The sequence below is a fragment of the Phaethon lepturus genome, unplaced genomic scaffold (genome assembly GCF_000687285.1).
Source record: "Phaethon lepturus isolate BGI_N335 unplaced genomic scaffold, ASM68728v1 scaffold17103, whole genome shotgun sequence".
NCBI classification, from domain to species: Eukaryota; Metazoa; Chordata; class Aves; order Phaethontiformes; family Phaethontidae; genus Phaethon; species Phaethon lepturus.
The window spans coordinates 53,667-68,151 of record NW_010531343.1 but is presented as its reverse complement, the minus strand read 5'-3'; the positions used below and the strand labels follow the sequence as shown (position 1 = coordinate 68,151).

General features: G+C 35.8%; 1 protein-coding gene across 3 annotated transcripts in view; it reads left to right on the top strand.

The window, feature by feature from the left end:
- Window positions 1–14,485, top strand: part of PICALM (phosphatidylinositol binding clathrin assembly protein) — a 52,039-nt gene that overhangs the window by 2,276 nt on the left and 35,278 nt on the right. For 2 of the 3 annotated variants that reach the window (XM_010284528.1, XM_010284527.1), the window contains exons 2-5: window positions 672–677; window positions 9,586–9,728; window positions 11,924–11,999; window positions 13,216–13,318. In XM_010284528.1, coding sequence (XP_010282830.1) covers window positions 9,609–9,728; window positions 11,924–11,999; window positions 13,216–13,318 — 299 coding nt within the window. In that variant the 5' untranslated portion in view covers window positions 672–677; window positions 9,586–9,608. Of the gene's footprint in view, window positions 1–671; window positions 678–9,585; window positions 9,729–11,923; window positions 12,000–13,215; window positions 13,319–14,485 lie in introns of those variants that run through there. The other variant, XM_010284526.1, reaches the window with a different exon arrangement.

The following is a 14,485-nucleotide window of genomic DNA, read 5'->3' as shown; positions in this document are numbered from 1 at the left end:
AAACGGTTGTCCTAGTGAACCCGTTTGTACTTTGTTTTTCACAGAAAGTATCTTAATCATTTTTACATTTCTCCAACATAAGAAAGAAAGGTTAGTCAAAGAGTTCCTATAAGAGTAAATCTAGGCAGTCAGAGATACCTGAGGCAATAATGCTGAGTTCACAGGGTTACTGACAGATTTAAAGTAGTTTAAGCATTGCACTTAGAAATTGCAGTTTTAGGTAGGAGAGAGAATATGATAGTCTTATTTAAATTGGAAGAAAAAGACAAGATGCAACTTGATGAAATGAAAATATAAATTGTTGGCTGTAGAACAAGTTATTCTACGTTATATTAAACCTGCCTTCTGCCTTTTTTTATCCTGCTTATCTAATATAAATAAGATTAAATCACATTCCTTTTTAAATATGGAAAGCCCTGAAAAGAGTTGGTCTTCTCAGATTGCTTTAACTCTTCCATTTTTTCTCCTGAGTCAGTGTGTCTAGCTCATAGAATAACGCTATATGCAGAGGAAGAATTTTCAACTTTTTTTGTTGAAATTGGAATTTTTATTGTTAATTTAACATTTAATAACATTTTTAATGTTAATTTTTTATTGTTAATTATAAGAAATGTGTGGTCCGGATTTTCTTGTTGCCCTCTTGAGGCGACTTGGGTGAAGCCACTTGGAAGCCTGCTGTAGAAAATTCATTCTAGTAAAGCAGTTTGGTGCAAATGGTGTATTCAGAAGAGAAACAAAACTAAATTTAGAATAAATATTGTTTATGACATTTTGTTTTAAACTGCAAATGTAGGTATTTTCAGGTAATCGTGAAAACATTTACGTATTACTCAGTTTTCAAACACATGTGGGTTATATAATATTCTGTTGGATTAAATGTTATGTACTGGCTCAAACTGAAATTTAACATCACTCTCTTTCTAGCTTGATCACTTAAGTATGCCGTTTAGGGTTTCTTTATTTTGGCACAGGCTTCATTTGTGATTACCAAATCAATCTATTTGAAAAAATAATTTTTTAAAAAATTGTCAATTTTACATGCTTGAATTTGTGTTCAAAACTACTTTGATTATTGGTTTTAGACAGATTGTTTGGTTCTGTAATGAAAATTACTTATTTACATCCAGGAACTTTCTAATCTTGTTTTCCATATTTAAATAAGGACATCATCTGTGGAAAAGGTGGGAAATTATTTAGAAATTTACAATGTGCATACATGAAGTTACCTGGGTTTAAAATGTCAGTTGGAATGTGTAGAATCGGGTTTGAATGTGTCAGGGTTCACAGCCATCAGAACTGTTAATCTCTACAAGCAGATTTTAATAACAGATTTGACAGCCAACCTCTGTACTTTGTTCTTATTTCAGTATTTCTTATTTCTTGTGGTTTTTATAAGTGTCCAAAATCCTTTCATGGCACAGCTAAATCCTCTAGTGTTTAAATATTGAAGAAGAGTACATGTTAAATATTCTGTAAATGTTTTCAAGGTGTTTTGATAGAGTTCAGAAACTTTTCAAATAAAACTGGTATGTATTTGTGAAGTAACTTCAAGTTTGGGGATTTTCTTGAAAAATATTTTTTTGAAACTGGATAGAATTAGGATGAGAAATATCTTAAGTGCTTGTTACCTTCATTGTCAAGGTGAGTGGAAAAAATAACCACTGTCATCCAAAATACTTGTCATCAGCAGCCAGTTGAAAAACTCTTCTCCTTGGTACTTCATATTGGACATTTGAAAACAAGTGGCTACCTTGCCTTCCGTTCAAGGTAGGAAGATGATCTGTTATTGAAGTTTGAAGAAAACAATGCAGCTAGAAATAACATCTAATATAGAGAGATTAGAATTATCTAATCTTTTATTTTAAACTTCACACAAACCATCCAGGCTAAAAAGAAATTTTTAGTTCAGCAAATGACGGAATAAAAACTGACCATGGAAAACTTTGCAGCTGCTGCAATGTGTGCCTGAATTCAGTTTCTGCTTCATTTGAGATTTGCTGTCAAATATTCCATTAACTTATCTGGAGTGTCTGTTTGTTTTTTCCTCAGTAGCACCTATTTTCCCTATTGCATAGCATTTTTCCATGTCCTCTTGGAAAGGAAAGGTGTGGCAGGCATGTGTGCCTTGCAGAACCTGTGATGGCACTATTTTAAATCAACATGGGTACATAGATCATGTTAGCTGTTTTAGGGGGGTTGGGGAGAAGTTAATCCCAAACCTGTGAAAATTCTTTAGAAATAGTAAATTAAACTTTATACCACCACGAGTGCTTGCTATAACTATATTCCTAATACAAAAATCAAAGGAGGGAAATCTTTGTCTAGTGGCATAAACTCCATTGCTTCAGATCATCAATTTGGCACAAATTTGCTGACTTCTGATCTTTAAAATTTTTCACCAAATTCTTAAAAACAGTTGACAGCGTTAGCTGCTGCTACACTGTGTGGCATTATGCAGGAAACAGTTGTGTGTCTGCTGACATTCTCATCCACCCCTTGGTAATGCCTTACCTGTGGAACTGTGTAACAGATGTTTATATTGAACATTTGCATTTCAGTTAAGATCACTTGCCAAATGAAGGAACACTTCACATTTGTTGCTCTGTTCCTGTGATCAAATATTTGTCTAGAGCGAGAAGTATTAACACAGGAAAATGAGACCCTAATATAGCACAAAGCGGTATAATTTGGGATTTATAAGATACAAAGTGAAATCTAGACAGCTAGGGAAGGGACTTGAACTTGAGTCTTAGCAGAGCAGACACCTGTATGGGTGTGGTTTTGGTTTTTTTATTTCAGCTGTTAGGTTAAGTGGAGACAAAATTTTCCCTGCTGTACATGAGTTTCGAAAGTGGAATAAAATCAAACCATTTCAGTTTTCAATGTTCTGTGTTGTGGAGAAACTGTTCCCCTAGAGGAGAAAAAAAAAAATGCCAGTATCAAATAGGTTTTTAAATCTCAACTGCTTTACTAAAATCCTTTTGTATAGCCATAAGTGAAAAGGGAGGAGACTGATCATAAGCAAGTGCACAGTCCTGAGTAGAATTATTTTAAATGTAGACACTGTCCCATATTCCACTATTAATGATAGCCACAACTGTTCCCTCATGCAAGTGGAAAGTCAGTCACTAGCATGTTACTACTTCAGTTTGAAAGCTGATCCATATGCTAAATGGATTGTGCTCTACTGAACTCTCACAGAATCATTGAGGTTGGAAAAGACCTTTAAGATCGTCAAGTCCAACCATCAACCCAACACCACCATGCCCCCTAAACCATGTCCCAAAGTGCCACATCTCCTTTATGTGGACATAATTTCATAAGAATAATTACTCAACTCATTCAAGAAATGTTTTATTATTTCCTTCTATATTTAAAAACGAAATGGCTTTGCTATGTGTTTTGGCTTCAGTTATAAATTTACCAATTAGGTAAACTTGATCTGATGCATACTTGGCGTATACTTTGGATACATCAGTATGTATTTAAATTATAATAATAATTTTTGGCTTTCTTCCTGTTAAGAAGAGATGAAGTGTTAAGGCAAATGACAGCTTCCTGACAACTTCATAGACATTGTTGGGTAACTTCACTTCTCCTGGCATGCTGAACTTCTGTTAGTTTGTATTTTAGAGTATTTGGATTCTGACTGTTCTGGAAGAGTAGGGTCTTGAGAATTTTTCATGATTTAATTTGTGTGTGGTTATTTTTTTTAATATATATATCTCCCTTTTATCATAGTATTTTTCTTGTCTGGACATTGAGTTTATCTGAAATAAAGCAACATATGCAGTCTGAAATGTGTGTAGTCTATTTGGAATGACCTTTAAGCTTTGACAATACTTTGTGGCAGGGCAGGGATACATAACATGCACATCTGCCCAAAGGTAATGATACAAAGAAATTGGCTATTCACTTAATTTAATGGGGTGGTACTTCAGTAATAACTTTTAAAAAATCAAAGAACTATTCATATATAGGACATGTTATTGGGTGTAGCTATGTAAATGTGTTTGTGGAAGATCACAGGATAAATTGGAGACTCCTGTTGGACCTGGAGCTAAGCATCTGCATATTTTGAATATATAAGCTCAGGCTGTTAATATGTGGTTTACTTGATTCTTCATCTGTAGTGTCTTTTGTATGTTGATTTTATGTTGGCTTGGGAGAAATCAAATATTTGTTTAATGTGGTGCAGGTATACATGCCTGTCTTTAATCATGTCTTCTACTTCTAGTGTTTGTTAGTTTATGAAGTTAAAATATACATTAAGGCAAATTTTGCCGCTGTTGCTGTTCAGATGGCTGTTTCCATATTGAGTCTTGCACTAAGTTGCAATGCTGCATTTGTGACACCACTTTCTATGTCTGTGGGTGGATGTGAAACAAAGGCCTGACTCCTGTAAGAAGCTATTTTGGGGGACACTGAGTTTTTATAACAGTAGTACCTCTAGCAGGGATCTAGCATTAAAAAAAACCCAAACAAATAAACTGTCAGCATGTTGGAGAATAAACTAATTATGTGCTCACTAGATGGCATCTTTAGTATAATAGGTGAAAAAGCAGTAGTTAGCAAGATGGGAATCTGTCACAGTTGCTTGACCTATTTTGGAGTAACTAGAGGTGTGGGGCACATTTTTGGGCCTGGAAGATCTGGTTCCTGTAAATATTTTCAGGTTGATACTTATGAATAGAAATGTTGTTCAAAATAAGAGGTATAGCTAAACCATTGGAAATAATCAGTACATGAGGTACATAATTCTGGCATATGTTCAGTTTACTATTCAAGTTACTGCGAATGATACAATCTTAGTTCGCAAAGCCTATTTTCAAGTCAATTCTTTATAATCTTACTGCAAATTAATATGGGTAAGATTCTGGAAAGAAAGTAATAAAAACCACATTTGGCCTACCTGATGATTCTTTTTGTGGGGAAGTAAACTAGTTTTTCATAGCTTTGTCTTAGGAAGCTGCTTAGTGCAGAATGAGGTTCTGCATGAGGAGTTGGGTCATGTGTGCTTTCAACATGCGCCTACGTTCTCTAGGATAATTTGTGGCAGATGCCTTTGATGTGTTACTCTAGCCTGATTGCCTCGTGTTTGCCATGGGTCAAGAGTCTCATGATCACATACCATGGGTTGGCTAATCCATATCTACATGCCTAGTGTGGAGTAGATGCTGTACTTCAAATCAACATCTTAGCCATGTAGTAGCTGCTTTGTGTAGAGGGTTGCTTCTTGTTTCTTGGGTATGAATCTCCAGTTATTCTCCAGTCATGCTGTACTTTTACTGTACTCTTCACCTTTATACTGTTCTTACCTAATAACTATTCATTGTGTAAAGCAATGAATCAGTTAGTTCTTTCCTGTAATGAAGGCTGAGCAGTGGTAAAGACTGTAGATATCTTGTCTGGGAGTGCAAATGCATTATTTTTCTTACCCAGAGTATTATACAGTATTTTACTGCTTGTTTTGTACTAGTTAACTTCAGCAGAACTAGGCAATACAATGCTTTTGATACAGGTGCAACTGCAAATCTTCAATGTTACTGAAATGTCTGGAGGCCAGACCTTTGTTAGGATTCCTTGCAAAGTCCGGTTGGAAAAAAGCCATAAATCCAAACAGAACTGAATTATGTGAAAGTCATTTAGTGCTAAAAATTTTAACTGTTATAACAAAAATACTGTTTTGTTTCTTCAAGTTAAAAACAAACTAGAACTATTTTCTAGGAAAATCTAGTTTTGACATCTCTGCTTAAATATGCTGTATGACTTAGTGTAGGTAGGTAAATGGAGTTCTTCAAAACATAAGTCTTATCACTTAAGTAGGTCTAAACTTTTGAAATCTTTAGAAATACACTCCTGTTGGACTGGTCTTTTGGACTTTAACTTACTTTAAGTCATGTCTCTGTTTTTGCTTGTCTCCATTTTTCTCATTCTCTTCTGTGGACAGTACATATCATTGAAGATTACTTTAGGTTAGAAGGGACCTCAGAAGGTCCTCTAATCAGTCCCCTGCTTAAACCATGTCAAACTTCAAAAGATTTGGTTGCTTATGGGCTCTTCTGCCTGACCACTTTCATTGTGAAGATTTTTAATTTCTTCATCTGATAAGAATTTCCCTTGTTGCAGCATGTCTGCTGCCTCATCCTTTTGCTGTGAACTTCTAAGAAACATCTGACTGAAGATAGCGTTTATATTCCGCCTCCCTGCCTTTAGCCTTCTGTTCTGCAGATGGAATAAGCCCCTCTGCTTCATCCACTTCTTGTGAATCATGTGCTTTAAGCTCTGGTCAATCCTGATGGCGTCTCTCTGCTGTCTCCAGCTACATCTGTGGATATGACACTGCATTCATAGCTGTCTAAGCTTCCCTCATGCAACTCTCCCAGCCAGCTGCAAGCTTAACTTAAAATTCTTTTGCTAAGTGCTGCCTTCTTTGAAACAATGATCAGTGTTTGTTTAATATCTACAGAATCACAGAATCGTTAAGGTTGGAAAAGACCTTTAAAATCATCAAGTCCAACCATCAACGCAACACCACCATGCCCACTAAACCATGTCCCGAAAAATCTATATCCTGTGTGTCTTATGCTATTGAAGTTGTAGCAGCTTTTAGAGTTGGGAAGGTGGTTTGGACTTTCCAGGAGAGTTTTTCACACTCTTTCAGCTGTGAGGTGGTGTGGGCATTAATGCAGGAGAGTGTGAGTGACTTTCTGTAGTATTGATGGGGGTAAGTATTCAATTCTCCTCCTTCTATGACAAGAAGCTCAAAGATGAAACAGGCATCACACTTTCACCAAGGGTTATCCTTTTTGTTTGTCTCTTTTTTGTTCTTTTCTAAGGTTAAAACTATTCACCTTAGTGCCTTGCCCTTTGGTTATATACCTGTCTGTTGTATTGCTCATTACCATACCCAGTAACTAACAGTCTTGAGATATGTTGCTTTGGACACTTGGGTTTCAAAACACGTAGCTAGTATTTTCATAGGTGGGGGTGAGACAAGTTGTGTAAAGTGTAGGATGTGATAATAATTATATATCTGTTCCTTTCCCTTAATGAAGGGTGTCTGTGGGACTAGGATAAATAAGCAAGAATGCTGTATGTGACAGTCATCTTGAACAGGCAGTACAGCAATGTGGGATGCAGGGTACTGTCTTCGCTTCTGCTCTGCCTGTACTATGCTTCTTATGCTATAGTTAGCACAAAAATTGCTGATGTAATTTGGATTTAACTGTACAAATATTTCTTTAACTAATTAGCATTGCTTATGCAAATACTTTCAAAAAAGCTTTTAGATGTAACGATTCTGAAATATACGTGATGTAGGCGCTTTGGGGTATCAGGACATACCAGGTTATTAAGCATCTCTGTTGTTCAACCTGCATTTTGTAGAGAAAGAAACATCATGTTTTGCTAAACTTAGTAGCTGGTATCATAGTGACTCTTGCCCTTGTTTGCAGTTTTAAATTTAATTTCTTCCATTCAAGGCTAGACTTGCCTGTGTACTTCTGTTCTTGCCTATGTTCTTTCCCAGAGAGAGAACCCCCTCTCTCCCCCCTCCACCCAAGATCATTCATACGCTTTTCACGTCAACACTCATCAGTTCTCTGAGGGGTGATTTTTCTGCTGGGTTACGTTTTCTGCTGAGTTACAGAGCCTGTTTTCTTTTACACACTGCAACAGATACTAAAAGATGATTTGAAAGGCCAGTGGCATTTTAGAAAACATTTCTTCTGGCACAGAATATCATCTAGAACGGATATAACTTTTTTAGTAATTTTAGATAGTGGATTTTCAAGTGGCACCTCTTTCTTTGTTACTGTTGACTAGTTGGCAAATGTTGTATTTAAGAATAGAAGTTCTCACTTTCTAACATGCATTTGTACCTCTTATGCCAAAACGTATGACTTGACATCCTGTGATGCATATACCTTTGTATTTAATGTGTGTTCCTGCCAGATAGCCTTGCACAAAACTGCTGGTGTTATTGCTTAGGTGGGAAGACCTGAAGATCAAGAAGCTGCAGGGCTTGGTTTTAATGATCCAGTAGAGAGCATGTCTCTTGCTGAGTAATATCCTAGCATTGTCTTAACAGCCCCAAATCATCATCCAATAATAGATAACCGTGACTTAAAAATGAGGTCATGAATGCCTGTAGTCACCACAGCTTTACTTGTAGATAAAGGAATGGCTAATCTCTCTCTCTCATCACATTTTGAATGTGGAAATCATTTCCTGCTTGCTTCCTTTAATACTTAAACTTGTAAATAGCAGCTTTTTCAGTTCGGACCATACTAGTTCAGAGTTTGCAGTAGCCATGCTTACCTGCTGCTGTGGCTGAAGGAAGGTCCTGTCTTTATGGAGTCCTTTGTGATGAATGATTGTCCATAGCAAGATGTAAAACTGTCTTCAAAGATGAAATGTTTGCCTTCAGATTAAATGGATGTTTCCAGTTAGTCTTAGTAGCCCATAGACAGACAGGCATAGGTCTTACACAAGTCTGACCCTTATTGAGCTATGGTCTTCGGCAGGGCTGGCAGTGTGAGTGAAAATTACTGTTTTATTTTGGAGGTTGTAGTAGTAGTAAAATGTCACCAGCACTATCTTGCATTAAGTTAAGCTTCATATTGAACGCTAGCAAGCTGTGTTACAACAGGAGCAACTATATTATGTGATACATCTGTCACTGTAGCATCATGACCTTAAGTCATCGTTTCCTTCGTCAGCATTTGGAAATAAGTTAGTGGATTATTACTTATTATTGTATTGATTGTGTTATATGTATGGCTCCTTGTGGTTATACAGTTGTGACAATAGCAAATCTAGAAGACAGACAGGGTAACTTTTTTTAACAGAGTCGCTAGGTCTTGTCTGCTGGAGTCGCTAGGTCTTGTCTGCTGGAAGTCCAGCTTGAACAAATGTTGGATACCTTTGTTTTAGCTAGCCAGCCTTGGGTTTTGCTGTGCTCCTAACAATCTTTTCAGTTAACAACCCACTTTCTGTAACTAAATTAAATCTGTCTGCTTCTGGCATTGTAGTTAGAGGCTCATTTTTTCACTTGTTTCCTCTGCCCTTTTGAAGGTTTGATTGTGTTGTATCAAGACTAAGGAGTATTTGAATCTTCTATTATTCACATTGAACTGATGTCTAGAAGGGTTTACTGCTCTGTTAAGAGGCCAGAAGAAGTCTGAGGTTACAGCTAATTCTAGTCATAATTTTCCAGCAAAACTTGACTAAATTGTAGCATTTAAGAATTATTTTGCTATTTAATGCTTTGGATGTTTAAAAGCTGGGAGTTGTTAGTCAGAGATAGTGCAAGTCATTATGGTACTTCTATTCTAGGACTACCTAAGGCAACTGCAAAAGCAATTGAGGACTGAGAAGCTTGGCAGTGAGCAGAGTGGAGTTTATATTACAAGGTTCTGCTAGACTGGTGCCACAGTGCTTTTCAAGAAATTACTTATTTTACTGGAAAACCCCTCAGTTTTCATAGAAAATATTACTATATAAAATGAGTGTACTGATATTTTTTTTGTTATTGATCTTCTGTCACAGAACTCAATAATAACAAACATTTCTGTATTGCAGATTTAATCCAGTGCACAAATGAGATGAACGTGAACATCCCACAACTGGCAGACAGTTTGTTTGAAAGAACTACCAACAGTAGCTGGGTAGTGGTCTTCAAATCCCTCATCACAACCCATCATCTAATGGTGTACGGAAATGAGGTAATACAAAAAATTATGTGTCTGAGAACATTTACAGCACTTCGTTCCTATAAATGTCAGCTAAATGCTTCCACCAGTTATCTTTGTAAGAAAATCTTTATTTTAATCTTTTTTGTGTCTAACTCTGCATGAACACAGGTCTCGTTATATGTTTGTCTACTTAGTTTGTTTCTACTTTGAAGTTTGTAATTCTAGAATCAAAAGTAAGTGTCCTAAATGCTGGAGGTACCTTTTTCTGTAGTGTTATTCTAATGGTAAAAAATAAACCAGCAGAAATTATCTTGAATGGGATTCTGAAAGCTGAAAACGGAAGCCTTTTTAGGTTCGTGCTCTAGCTAATGCAGGTGGTCTTTTCTCCCAAATAGTTTGATTCTGAACTGGTTTCCACCATCACCCCTAACCTTTTACAGTGATGGCAAATATGTGCATGTGAGCATCTAAATAACACCAAATACTGTAGAACAATAAACAAACAAAACCCCAACTTAAACAAAAAGGAATAAGCTTTGTTTGTTCCATAACTTGAATTCCCATGGGGCCTTATTTTTCAAGATACTAGGTCAAGCACAGCAGCAGCTTGAATCTTCTGCATTTAAAAAACCCAACAACTATACCTTTAAGGCTTTCTTAGAAACTTTCCTTTTTACTGCAAGCAGTCAGCTCTATGAATTCTAGAATTAAGGGATAGCTTTAGAAAATTACAAGCAGGATTTGTAGAGGACCAAAATTTTTCATTTCATGTTGCATTCAGAGTTTTTATAGGTTGTGTGACTGCTTCCTTTGCCTGACTGGCTAGGCTGTGGGGGTTAAGTTGGTTTTGTTTGTGTGGGTTTTTTTAAATATATATCTCTCTATATATCTATATCTATACTGGTTTCTCTTGCAGGTTAGCTGCAGAGTATTTCTGGTGTTGGTGAAAATCTATTCTTTGAAGCTAAGTAAGCCACAAGAGGGCAAACTTCTCATGTTGACTTCAAGCATTATCACTGGAATAATTAGCACTTTCCAAAACAAAGTCTATGCGCTTTTGCTGTGCTTGTACTTTGGTTCATATAAATTCTAAACTGATACGAATACACTGCATAGTAGTTAAAGGTGTTTCATGGGACCACTGTCTGAAATACTTCAATTTTAAGAATAAAACTACTAAACAAATTTTGCTTGCCAAATGTGTTACAGAAGTAATGAGGATAAGATTGCTGCTCAAGATGAAACTTTTCACAGCTAGAAATAGTACTTGGACAATGAACATGGAAATTGAGAAATTGAATGCTTACAAAAATGTGTAGAAGTTTATAGAGAATCTGTAAAACCCTTTGAAAAAATCTGAAAAGCATTTGGTCCTCCAGCTTTTGTTTAATACTTTTATAGCTAAGAACTGAGTGCTTTTACTCTTCTCCAGTCTTTTTTCTATGTAACTTCTGTATTTATGCTGATGAAAATAATTCAGTAATACACGTTACACTAATCAGACCTATTTCTTCCTCTGTCAAAATGTTATTACAAGTGATTGGTTTATTTTTGTAGCAGCTCTCTATACAGTGGTTCATAAGACAAAATTATTTTTCCTACTAAATAAGATGTGGTGCCAGTGATCTGAAATGTGTCTTTACAAGTTGAAAATAGCGTCATTTTTGTGAAATGTAATTCAGAGTTCTATGTGACTAATGATATGTACTAAGTGTGATACTGTGTTAATGTTTTATGTAGATTCTTACGTTTAACCTTTTCTTATAAGCAAACTAATCTTTACATAACCTTATTTTCTTTTTTAAATTAAGTACTGTTAAAATTGTATGCTGAGCAAAGATCCCTTGGCTAATTGGTAAACTTAAATCAACTGTTAAAAAATTGAAGTTAGTGAAACAATTGTGAGTATGTAAAATGAGAACTTATTTGGGGGGATTTTTTTTAAGTTTCCAGTTCCATATCCTGGCTTAAAATAAACGAAGTCTTCAGTCTTCACGCAATATCTATGTGAATTTGATTTGTTCATGTATTTTTACATAAAAAATAATAACTAGCTTCATTTGAAAATTTAGCTAGTTTTTGTGATAGTTTCCAGATTTTAAATCAGTCTTAAAGCATAAAAGCTGAATTTCATAAACTGGATAAGAAGAGTTTCTAGTACTGTTACCTCAGTTCTAGCTCACTGATAATATAATAAAAGCATTCAAATTTTTCCTTTCATTTAGCGTTTTATCCAGTATCTGGCGTCCAGAAACACATTGTTTAATTTGAGCAATTTCCTAGACAAAAGTGGACTGCAAGGTAAGGTGTCTTTTTTTCTTACCAATATACAACTTGGTAACTCTAATGGACTGTGGCATTTAAGAAGTAATTTTTCAGTCTGTTTTATACCAGACTGCATTTCTTAACTTAAGATGCTGTTGTGGCATGGCAGAAGCTGTCTGCTGGAAGCATTTGTTGCATCTTTTAGGAAAGGCTTACTTACAAATGCTTCTAACTTTCTTAGCTAAACAGATCTGACCTTGTATTCCTCCTATTTCTGAAGAATATCTCCATTTGAAGAGGTATATTTTGATTAGTGAGTTAAATTTAAAAAATGTATCATAGGTGTATCAGATAAAGTGTGTCCATGAGACAAGATGAGTCTGAAAAAAAAAACCTGTTTGGGCGATTGTTAGAAGACCATTCCATCCATCTTTGAGAATAATTCTGTGAGCAGATAAGTTTTTCTCTGGTTCAGATTTTTCAACTGAAATATCCTTCCAAACTGTTACACTGCAGTTCAGTGCAGTTCTGATCATACAGGTAGTTGTCATCTTTTTTTTTTCTCCTCCTGAGGTGGTTTCTTATTTTCTGCATGGCTTTTTATATAGCTGGTTCTAATTTTTGCCACAGGTGTACTAAAACGGGCACACAGAGTGGTTGACAGAAACCTGCTCCATGATAACCAAGGGTCTACTGAATTGCCTCATTTTATTGAGTCTTAACATCCATGATCTCAGTATATGTTATGAACACATCTTTTTCTTGGTCTGTGTCCTTAGACTGACAGTTATCAAAATGTTTCCTATCACAACTATCTGAACATAGAAAAAATTCTGTCACGTCTTAATGTTTGCTTCAATGTCTTTTTTTTTTTTATTCAGTTGTAAATTAATGTGGTGTGGAGTTGACGCGAACATCTTTGTGAATGCATAGTGTAATTTCTATCATAGTATGAGAGATCTTGCATAAAAATACTTTGTTTTGCTTTTGGAAGTAATTTCCTTAGGAAGTAAAGTGTTAACTTTCACGTAGTTCAGGTCTTCTAGGTATTTGCAGCATGGTCTGTTTGATTTATGTCGCAACTACAATGACGTGATGACATACAGTTCTTTGTAGCACAGATTAACTATACAAAATCAGCCAAAAATATAATGAAGCTGTCCTGCTTTAATATCTTGCACTTTATTTAGAGTAAGGTTTTTGATCTTTAATTGACTAGGTAAGTAATAAGCTTCTAAAACTTCTTTTTTAGGTTATGACATGTCAACGTTTATCAGACGGTATAGTAGATATCTGAATGAAAAGGCAGTTTCCTATAGACAAGTGGCTTTTGACTTCACAAAAGTAAAAAGAGGGTAAGGACTGAATTTTATTTTGCTTATCTTGAGGTTTTGTCTTATATTCTGTAATTCAAGTGGAAAATACCAATGTTGACTCCAACTTTGTACAGACAGGAATGTCTGCTTTTCCCAGTTGGGTATCTCCCATGACACACAAAAGCTCAACTGCCCAGTTACGTATATTGCAAAAATATTTTACTTCTGTAAACATTAATGGTTTAACATAAAGAAATGGTATGCATCAAAGTATACATCAAAAAAAGTAAAAGTTTGGACAAATCTTCAACAATAGATTACAAAGTTACTTTTGTCTTGCCTGTAGCATAGGGGACTTCACAATCTACTTGTGTTTCTAGCTCTGGAATGTTTAAATGTCAGGTGTTTTGTGAAGCACATTGCAGTCCTTCTTGGTCTTTCTCTGTTCTTGTCCCAAAATGTGTGAAGTTTACTGTCTTTGTAAAGGTAGTAGTATATGCTACTCAGAAAAGTTTGTTTACTGGAATTAAAATTTTCCCCAGCAAGTGAGCTCCTTTAAGAGAAATCAGATGTCTGAGATTAGGCACCTGTTTACATGTAAAATAACACAGTGCAGGGCACCAGCAGTTGGGTAAATTGCATGTTACAGTGAATGATGGAGTTCATATGGAGATCTCCTTCACTGGGAAGACTGCTAGTACCTTGTCCATTATCTCTGTATGCAGTGCTTTTTAAAGTTTAAAAACATAATTTTAGCTTTACACTTGGGCATCCTTTATCATCCATACACAGGATAATTTATCTTGATGCTTAGAAGTTAATTCTTAACTAACCCACAAAAATCTCAACCTAAAACTGTTAAATGAGTTAACTGCAGTAGTGGGCTGCCTAATGATACACTGCATTAGTGTTACAAAGCTGTTTGAAATTGGCCTGAGAAGACTGTCCAAATCCCATATACCCCCTTGATAATACTGTACAGTCCATTTTGTTTTGAAATGTGACAGTAAAGGAAAAGGGGAATGCTTGGGCTCCTTTCACTGTTCCTGCCTTTAGAGATGGTTGGACTCCCAAGGACACAAAAGAGTCTTTTCTGCATACAGGATATGTGTGTGGTCGGTGGCTGCACATACCCTAGAGTTACACAGTTGCTTTATAATCAGGTGTTTTATGCCTAATGAGGTGAATTATTTAGCCCACAGCATG